This window comes from Pseudochaenichthys georgianus, chromosome 18, assembly GCF_902827115.2.
Source record: "Pseudochaenichthys georgianus chromosome 18, fPseGeo1.2, whole genome shotgun sequence".
NCBI classification, from domain to species: domain Eukaryota; kingdom Metazoa; phylum Chordata; class Actinopteri; order Perciformes; family Channichthyidae; genus Pseudochaenichthys; species Pseudochaenichthys georgianus.
The window spans coordinates 8,543,450-8,554,204 of NC_047520.1; the positions used below are offsets into that span (position 1 = coordinate 8,543,450).

At 37.2% G+C, this 10,755-nt stretch overlaps 1 protein-coding gene and 1 long non-coding RNA gene across 2 annotated transcripts in view; one reads left to right on the plus strand and one right to left on the minus strand.

Moving 5' to 3' along the window:
- rell1 (RELT like 1) overlaps window positions 1–7,449 on the minus strand; it is a 28,749-nt gene extending 21,300 nt beyond the window's left edge. Inside the window, exon 1 of the mRNA XM_034106470.2 lies at window positions 7,317–7,449. Coding sequence (XP_033962361.1) covers window positions 7,317–7,341 — 25 coding nt within the window. The 5' untranslated portion in view covers window positions 7,342–7,449. The remainder of the gene's footprint in view (window positions 1–7,316) is intronic.
- LOC139435708 (uncharacterized) lies at window positions 1,898–3,913 on the plus strand. The gene is made up of 3 exons (XR_011644921.1): window positions 1,898–2,273; window positions 2,943–3,021; window positions 3,503–3,913. It is a non-coding gene; the product is annotated as an uncharacterized lncRNA (long non-coding RNA).
- Window positions 7,450–10,755: the final 3,306 nt, after the last annotated feature.

Genomic DNA, 10,755 nt, shown 5'->3' on the forward strand with positions numbered 1-10,755 from the left:
AAGCCAAGATCTCATTAGGCGACATATTCCTCTTGTGCTAGCTGCTAATGGCTAAACCAAAGATCTTTCCAAAGAACTTCTACAGCTCTGCATATTAGGAAGTGTGCACTTGTTTGAAGAGTTGTTAAACTAGACACTGGAGACCGATCAGTGAGTAGAAATTCTAATTCAACTTGAGGGATGAGATATTTACTGCATGCTTTTTAAAAGCAGAGATCCCGTTTCAAACGGTCACATGCTGCTAGTAACACTGTCTTTATTATTGAGTAATCTGCTGGTTATTTTCACAACAGATAAAGTGAAGACAATGTTTGTTGTCAATAATATCAATTCAATTCAAAACCTTTATCTATCCTGGTGAAATCCCATTGAGATCAATGATCTCTTTTTCAAGGGAGACCTGCAGCAGTAGGTTCCACATGAAGACATAAAAACATAAACAACAGAACAACAAAAGGACATCATACAGCAAAATGTACAGGGATTATAATTTACATATCTATCCACATGTACAGGTACCAACAGCATCTGATTGTGTAGCATCCAACCGAGGTTTAAAAACATGTAGTGGTACCAGATTGGTAATTTGTCATTCTTCTTGCAGAATATAATGTGAGAACATAGTGAAAAACGATTTCCTTAAGCCAGAGGTGACATCTTTGATTCACAAAACTAATGAAAAGCAGCCAATCATCACAATTGGGAGGTTAGAAGTAGGGGAATCTTTTGCTGTTAATAATAATAATAATAATAATAATAATAATAATAATAATAATAATAATAATAATAATAATAATAAATTAGACTTGTATAGCACTTTTTCTTTTTGCCTTAACAAATATATTTTGTGTGAGAGAAATGTTTCTTTTTAAAAAAAAATCTTGTTTTGGTTTTTATTATAGAGATACATAGACTGTTAAGTGGGAGAGGGTAGGGGTGACGAGAGGCAGCAGAGGGCCGCAGGTCAGATTTAAAATGTTTGTTTTAATTCCCTTTTGTATTCCTTTTGCAACCTTTTTCTCTAGACCTTTATGGGGGTGCCGGACCCAGGTTGGGAACCACTGACCTAAAATACAACATGTGCCTCATTGTGAGTGTCAAGATCAGTTTTAGAAACACTCAGGGTGTGTATGATGCTGCGGAGTAGACAGCTGGAAAATAGAGTTTGCTCACACTGTGTATACACAGCACACACACACACACACATTTGTAGAGTGTATTTTTAATACTAAACCTACGTGCTGGATAACTGGGTCTAATTGAATGAGCACGAGAATTCAGCCTTGGCCTTTTGCAAGTCAAAGACTCCTGCGGACTTTCCATGGAAAATTGAAACAGGCCCGGAATTTTAAAGGTTAGGAAAAGACACAATATGGAATAAAAGAGACTGCTGACTTGAGTATTTGTTGATGCAGAGACACATACAGTATTCTTCTCTGACATATAAATACTTTGAATATCTCTTGTACTAGTAATGGTTTAAACAGGCACGTGCACTGTCAACATCTGTTACGAAGTTCATATGAAAAGTAGATTCATTTTACACCACGGTCCTGTAATAAAAAATGGTATTCAATATTTTTACAGTTACCAAATACATTATCAAATATAACGTCATATTCTGTATTGGCTGCTGCATTGAAAATCACTGAACTGCACTGATATGATGAACACAACACATACTGAAACTAGCAAGTTCATTCGGTTAGGGGCCCTTAAAGAGCTTACGAAATGCTTTTAGCACCTGTTAGTGGGTTTAGTATATGATAGAGGTTGCATTTGTATTGTGGAATGTGCCATATGATTTTTTTATTATTGATCTATTTTTAATAAATCACGATTATAACAGCATACAAAAGTTGTCAGTTAGTAACAATCGTTCGTTGCGCCGGAAACATCAACTTCGGCCATTTCCGGCGGTGACGTCATGAGTGGAACACAGCTGAGCTCAGTCCCGTTTGAATGCATTGAAGGGCCAAATATTACGACAAAGGATGCACAGCAATAAGACGCCAAGAATAATTGGCAAGCGATATGTTGTATGGGGATGTAGGGCCGTCTCAACATCTGGTTATGGGATGTTTTTGTGGCCAAAAAATGATCAAATGTTGCGTATATGGACAAAACAAGTGCGTCGTACGAGGCGGACGTTTGCTAGACCAGGTAACCCGGGGTCGATGAAACCGACGATGTGTGGGGCAGCACATCAAGAGATCGTGTTTCGAACAATCAACAATGCCCGCTAAGGAGAGAGAGTAAACGCTTTCTCGAAGGTTCGTTTTGCTTTCTTACAACGTTACGTTAACTCAACCTTACGTTTGCCATGAGGCTATGTTACTTTCCTTAAGAGCTAGCTGTCTTAGCTAACAACAGTTAGCAGCTAACGTTTTCTGCAGTTTGTGTTTCCACTGAAAAACGTGATGTAGTTATTTAAGGGTAAGTTAACTAAACGTTATCTTACAAGTAGAGAAAGTTAAGTTGTGTTTAAAATCGTCAATGTAATGCACGTTAGAGGTTTTGTGTTGAGCATGAAGTTAGCTTTACTGTAGCTCACCAAAGGTTAGCATGTTAAGCTGCACTTTCTGTGGCAGCTCGCTTAATACAAAGAGGGGTTTTGTGCTTCATTGTAAACTTTTCTTACAAATGTGTGTTAATCTACCTGAAATTGTAGGGACAGTTTTTTTCTACTCAACTATACAGACCATTGTTGAGGAGATGCAAAACATACTGTAAATGAGTTGGGTCTGACATATACTTTGAGTAATGTTACTATGCTGCTAAAAAATGAAACATTATCAGATGAGGACATCACCAAAGTGTGTGAGTCTGTCAGGGGATTTGATCTGTTCTTTGCATGTCGTACAGGGCCTGTACACACTGCTCTGGTATGAATTAAAAATATAATTGTAAAATGTATGTCTCTCGCTCTTGTCATCATTCAGGCTTTGCATTTGAACTCCTATGACTGGTTGCGGACTTGAAGGGAACGACTCCATGGCCTTCCTGACATCCAGGAAAAAGGTGAGATTCTAATCCATTTCAATGCCAACAGCCAGTCATTGTTTTTAACTTTTTTTAAATAGGATTTTTTGGGGAATTTAAGTTGTATTGGACAGTAGAGATGTACTGGAAACAGTGGAGAGGGAGGAGATGATATGCAGCAAAAGGCCGAGCCGGATGGCTGCTGCTCCGTGTGGAGCGTGTTCTATCAGGTAAAGCACTTTGGTACCCAGTTATTTATGGTATTGAGTTTAAATTGAGCCTTTGGAAGGTCATTTCCGACAGTGCATTGTAAAGACTGAAAAAACATTTATTTGTCTCAACATTCCTGTAATAATTTGTTTTTTTTATTGTTGATATTGTTTTGTTCTTTATTTTTGTTGTGAGAATCACTTTGCAATTGTGTAAGTGCTATATACATAATTATACATAATTATACTAATATTATTGTTGTTACCATTATTAAAAAAAATGTCTTTGTTTTCTTTATTTATCGCTGCAGAAAGGATCATGCCAGCCCACATCAAACACCTGATCAAGAACTTGTGAATCTTCAGGCAGAAAAGATGAAAACACCTGTTCAAAGTTCCAGTTTCCTGTACATGGAACCATGCCTGTCCTCTGTTCCACATGTCTTCAGTCAGTCCTGAGGCCTGTACTACGAAGCAGGATGTTCTCTTCGCGGCTAACTTCAGGGAAAACTCCGGCTTTCCGGTCCTACGAAGCAGGTTCTCTTCTTAGCGGGCTAGATCTCCATGGTAACTTATGCTGAACGGCTAAACTGCCCCGGAGCAGGTTAGGTTGCAGGCTAAGAGCTCAACTCAGTGAAAGCACCGCCTGCTGACCAATCAGAGCTCAGTGTGCAGAGTTTAAAGCGATCAAGTCATATCACAGGAGAAAGGAAACACAGAAAAGCTGCCGATGCAGGAAAGACGGCCGGCAGAAATCACTGACTGTGTCAACGTGAACATTAATAGAATATCACCTCCATCTTCAGAGCAATCTGACTATTATAACATTAGCGTTAAGAAAGCACTTAAATATCGGCCACAACATAAGTAACCGGATCAGAGTAACATTAAGTACAGTCCGCGGCATATCACTTCATAATGTATCATATCTCCTGATCTGAGTCAGCTGAGCCGTATCTGGCCGTGCAACACTCACAGCGTCACATACTGTATGCAGAAGGATTATTTTAGCAACACGTTGAGTTGAGGAAACACAGGAGTCAGAGGTAATGAAAGTCAGATCGTGTGTTAGACGGGCAGTGATATCATAAACCTGTTAATGTACGCATTCAAACACGTGTTCTGTTCCCAGCTGTGTTCAGCTTGCAGGTGCAGCTATGTGGCTCTGATCCTGGATCAAGTGTTTAAGTCATGGATGTTTAAAGTTTAACTTCTTCATATTTGACTAGTATGACGCTGCACTGTCAGTACGCTTCTCCATGTTTGTGATTGGTCGAATGCTCCAGATACCACCCCTTTCATGTGAACACCTAACTAGATAGGACACGGCTGGCTTGAGCGATCCACTTGATAACCCGCGTCGTAGGACCGTTTAGCGAGAGCGCGTATGTTTTGGATTAGGCCAACCGGCTAACTCAAACATATCCAGGTTAGGTTGAACCGGCTTCGTAGTACAGGCCTCTGGACCCTATGACTCGGACACTAGTTCTACCAAGGCTTATTAGAGGTAAGAGTAGTAGGAGAGGAGTGGAGTTATCTTTGTATTTAGGCTGCAAGTCGACAAAGGTGATCAGATGCTAATAATGATCCGATTCATTTGATATTGATTGTCTGCCAATACCGAATCCTGATCCGATTCTTCTATTTCCCAGATAATACAGCTGCACCGTGTACACTAGCTCTATTTGTTTTTGCCATTGTAATTCACCATAAGCAATTGTTGACTGTAACGTCTAGACTCTATGCCAACCAACTGTAATTTGTAATGTATTATACTTTAACGGTTCTGGCAACCACAGCAGCCCAAATGTTAACGTAAATATTAAGTTTTCTTTTTACAGTGTACTTATATCTGTACATTTCTTTTCAGTTTGCTTCAAGAAGTGGCTTCAACAGACAGAAGTGCAGGCCAGATTGGGAAAGGCTGGACGCTACACAACGGGAAACATAGACATGAACAAGGAAAAACAACAAACACTTTCTTTGTTGCCTTGTTCTTATCATACATAGTGTTACGGTTTTTGTTACCATTTAAATATTGAATTCTATGTATTACTTTTATTTTAAATCAAATGCACCGGTTTTAGATAATATATTTATTTTGATGTGTAGGTTGATTTGCAGGTTGGTTGTTATTTGTATAATTATTGTATTGTTACTGTGTATTTTATTATATTAACTAGCTATTTATTAAATTAAAATACTATTATGAACACTATACAATGTCTTTATTTTGTAGATACCAGAATACATGACACAATGAATCTTTGTAATATATTTATGTTCTCTTGTTTAAATAATCATACCAGTATTTAATGTATGCTGGTCACCTGGAATCCTGGTAAGCTCCCAGCAGGGTATATTCAATACTATTATTAAACATAAGCTGGTGATAGATGGATAAACCAGCCCTCCTGGCCAGCTGAAGTGTCCAAAACCCCTCTCCAGCCAACCATTCCAGCCTAATATATACTGGCTGGTCAATTTACAACAGCCTGACCAGCTACATGTATCTAAACTGGTTATTTCAACAGTCATTATTATTTATTTACTATTTTTTGAGAATCTCTATGAATTTTAGTCAAATGTATATACCAGTCTCTGTTCTGTTGCCTGAGCCAAGTTTGCCTGCTACATTACGATGTATTATTATTGATTTACTATTTATTGAGAATCTCTATGAATTAAAGTCAAATGTATACCAGTCTGTGTTCTGTTGCCGCATCGGATCTCCGCCAAATGAGTCTTGTCTGTCACTCGATTCTGTCTCCAGAGTCCGACATCAGCCACAGAGGTAGTGTATTATTCAACAGGTGTTCTACTCGTGACGTGCGTGACGTCACTAACCGGCGAAAGCTGTTTTGTTCCGAGCGGTCGTGTAACATCGGAAGTGAGCATGGAAAGTTGTAATAAACCACGATTTATAAATACTGCGGGCATATTGTCATGAATGACATGATTTCCCATTAATAATAGTATATATATTATCGTAATAAGAACAGTATTGTCCTTCATTTCGTAAGCTCTTTAAGGTAATTTAAAAGGTCCCATATCATGCTTTTCCGGTTATTACCCGTCCCCTTGTGTGTTATGTAGCTTTTTATGCATGTAAACGGTCTGCAGAGTCACAAACCCTCAAAGTACACCCTGTAGCGAGTAAAACTCTAACACAGAAAAGACCTGTCTATGCTGCCCCAGAGATTTCTCTTTTTCTTCCTGGGTACAGTGACGTGCCCATACCCAAATGGACCAATCCTGGAGCTCCTCACACACACACACTCTCAGCGGCTAAACTGTGACACACTGGGGGGGGGGGGGGCTGCTCCAACAAGCCGTGTAGGACAGGGAGTGAATACACTATACACAGAGATGCTGTATGAGAAACCAATGTGGGTTTGGAAAATTGCACAATGTAAATCTATTCTAGAATGGAATTATGATCAGTAGAAATGGCCATGACATGGAACCTTTAAGTTTGCACTTTGAAAAATGTCATTGTTTTTTGAGTTTTTTTTAGTTTAACAAGTGTAGTACACAGAAATTACAGAGTAGTACAACTACACTATAAGTTAGGGTGAAATAAAGCCTGTATAAAATATCTGTTGGATAAATGATAATCTTAGAAAAAAATTGTAATTTCGTGTATAAGACAACACTTGAACTGTGTTTAAATGAAACCACCATAATGCTACATAAATGGAACAACAGAATCATAGCTTAAAGGTTAATTAAAGTCATTACATATTTTTATAATGTGCATTGTTCAATGTGGCATTTTTAGGCAGTTTTTCAATTTGTCTTTTTCCACATCTTCCTACACACTGACCCCATTACATCTTGAAGTTTGGGCTGATACGCAGTAACTTTGTACAGTAGTTTTTTTTTTCAGGAAATTTGATTTAACTTTGAATGCTAATGTTAGTGGTCAGATTTTCAAGAAGCATTTGCATTGGCAGCAACACACGGGTGCCCTTGTTACGTTAATTGAATAAACTCAGACTATTTTAAATAGGAAAAAACCATAGACTGTATATATAAAACCCATTCTGAGTAAAATATGACGGCTTTGCCTGTGCAGCACTGCTTCAACTTTTCCACACAAGAGAAAAAAGCTTGCAAACTTACGCGTACTGGCGGTAGTATCGGCCATTGATGGACAGCAACTAACCAGAGGGCTGCTGCTGATGTTTTGGACAGCCGGCCGTTGTGGCTATGGTGGTCAAACTAAACCAAACTGAAAGGAGGGACTTTCTTCAAACATACACGTATTTCCTGATTCCCAAAGAGTGCATATACGCCCTAATCTTAAAGTGGTACTCCCCAACTCCATCTATCAAAGACTAATACACAGGCAGCGGGAACGAGAGGGTTCACTCATGCTATTTCCCTCTTGGTTTATTGTTCATAAAAAAGGCGGTTTCAGCATTAATGTTAGAGAATAGATTCGCTCAAGTACTACATTGGTTTTTGGTACACACTTTTATACTGTGATAGAGCAGAGCATACAAAATAACAAAAATAGAATTAATTATGATGTATTATAATGCGTTGACGTAAAGATGTATTTCCCACACATGCAAAGGCTTTATTGTCATATGCATATACAGTGTAGAAATGGCAAATCTTCAGTCCCAATCTCCTCTAATATTGCAACATAGTTATAGGACATAAAACAATAAAACAAGTGCATGTGCAATTAATGCAGATTGCAGTAAACTATATACAAAAATAAAGAAATACAATAAGCTAAATACTGCACAGAATGTTGTAAGCGACCAAGTAAATACAGGAGTGTATGTAAATAGACTAAGGATATACAAGAACATAAATAAAATGTTCTACAGTTAAATAAAACATTTAAGTAAATACGGCAATAAACAATAGCTGCAATTAAACAAGTAATATTCAAACGAGCTCAACATTGACTACAAGTCATACATACCACATCATTTGGGCATTATGTTGTATTAAATTGAGTAAAATTAATGTAAGTGTTTTTGCATAATTCTCTAGATTAAGACGCCATCTACAGTATGCAGAGCACCTGTTTCACAGTTGTTTAAAATGTCATTTCAGAATTTTAGGCTAGTGCAGAGAGAGATGATTCCTACAGTATGCTTTTCTTAAGATGCAAAGCTCTAATTCAGTTTTCTGAAACAGGATGTGAAATCTTCATATAGGCCTTATTCAGCCAAGCGTATGTACATTGAAATATGTTGCCTCAATTTAAGAGACTTTCTTCTTTGGGAACTGCACTGTAAAACCCCTTAGGCAAAGGTGACATTTGTGATCTTGGGATATTAAGATTAGTGATTAAAGAACCTCTGTTTAAGATAGTCCAAACAACATCAGCAAGGAAGATCTGTGAAGCAAAACAACTAACAAGAAATGTTCATGTGGTCAACTTTAAAAAAATAAATCAATATAAGATGCTGGAAATATCTGTTGACAATGAGTGGTGTTAAAAAAAGCACTGTCAGCACGGATTATGTGCAAAAAAAGTTTTTAATTTACAAAAATATGTATGGAAAAAGGCAAAAGGTTCAACAAATAAGCTGAGAAAGACCCTGCTACCTGTAGAATAGTTTTCCCATTACTTCCAAAATTGGCAGAGACCTCCGTGACGTCACTCAAAGTTTAGAGAAGCTGATGACACTAACCTGCATCTTCACTATCTATTAATAGCAGATGATCTGATACCAAAGAAAGTTTTAGCCTGTTTAGCTAATCGTGTGAAGCACAAATAAAACTAATAATAATACAAATAAATCAATAACTAATGTCATTTGTAAGTTACATTTATTATTAGCATTTTCAAGTTTTATTGCACCATATATTCCAAATGTTTTCCCTCCTACGAAGTAAATGTTATGCAATGCTGCCTTCTACTGGACACACTCATGCTTACATTTGGATCTGCATGCCTACTTGCAGTATGAATTATATTACATTTAATCTAGCTGATGCTTTTTCTCTAAAGTAACATACGCATTACATAACATTTAATTTAGGTGATGCTTTTTTTTAAAGTGACATACAATAAGAACAATAAACCATTAAGATACAAACTTAAACTGCAAGAATCATGCATGTGTATTCTCTTAAAGTAAGCCACACCATTGTTGGTGCATGCACATTAGCTTTAAATAGGCTTAACTTTGTAAGTGCTTGGTGGGGTAGGTCATTTTTAGGTGAAATTACATATCCCACCTTTAAACCTAACAGAAAGACATATTCTATAGTATAGAATATGTCTTTTTGTTTAATAGCCAAGTTGCAGGGAAAAAGAGGTGGGTTATAAATATGAATGTATGCATGATTTAACATGCAAATGTATGCACTGTTCAAGATGTGAAAAAAAGTGTTGACATTAAATGATTTCACACGTCAAATGTGAAGTTCACATACACATGGATTGGGTTTCACAAACACGTGACTTACATGTTATGGTATGATTTATTTGTATTATTGCCTTTGTAGCCTGTCTAATACTTTAAATTATGTACATTTAGAGTGGTTAACATGATTGTAGTTAACATGTTTGTAACAAGAAGTGGACTCAAGCACATGCTGGCACCTGGTGCAAAACACCAGACACACAGAGGTCAGCAAATGAAAAGCTGCAAATCAAAATGGACAGGACACACAGATGAACACCCACATCAACATAATCATGATTCAAACATCAGAAAATCTGCCGAGCATGATATTATTTTTGTTTGCACTTCTCCTTTGGAGTAAATTGATTCCTTCTCAACAAAGGGTACATTTTGTATTATACATTGGTAATATATAATTCACAGTATACACTCTAGTCAGACCTGTACTAGTGAGTAAACCTGCAGATATATGTAGCTGTATAAAAACCCAGTGGTTAAGTCTCCCTGCAACTTCCAGTAAATAAACTCTGAGCAGCAAAATGCATGTCACCAAATAGCAGAAAGACCAAATAACCAGTTAAATCAGAAGAAAGTAGCACATTTGGAGAAGGGCGTAAAGAATCGTCTTAATGTGGGGCTCACGTGGCACTACGAAGGGACGGATAGAGTTGTGCATGCTTAAAAATATGTTATTTTGAATAGTTTTCCAACTCAGTCAGTAGGCAAATAAACCAGCTTTAATTTGACTGCTTTACTTACCGTGCAGGGATACATGATAATATAACATGTAATTACGTTATAAATTATGATTCATATGTATCTTAGTGGATTAAGCCACCTGGCTGTACATAGCGATTACCTGCAACATATGTGATATGCGCAGATATAATGCATCAATAATGCATCAATAATGCATCAATAATTACAAACCAATAACATAGGCATAATATATTATTCCCAAATGGACCATTCTGCAGGATGAGGACTCTTCCTACCACTGACTATACATTAGTTTAATGCAAAGATATATAATGAATGTATGCAGTGTTTATTCTACTGTTATCATGATCAAATATTGATTGACAAAATAATCTCAACCAAGATAAGAAGATGCATTCATGCTGATATTGGTAGACTATAGTCTTATAGTGATAGTTAGGTGTGTGTTTTTTGTGCTTTGGGAC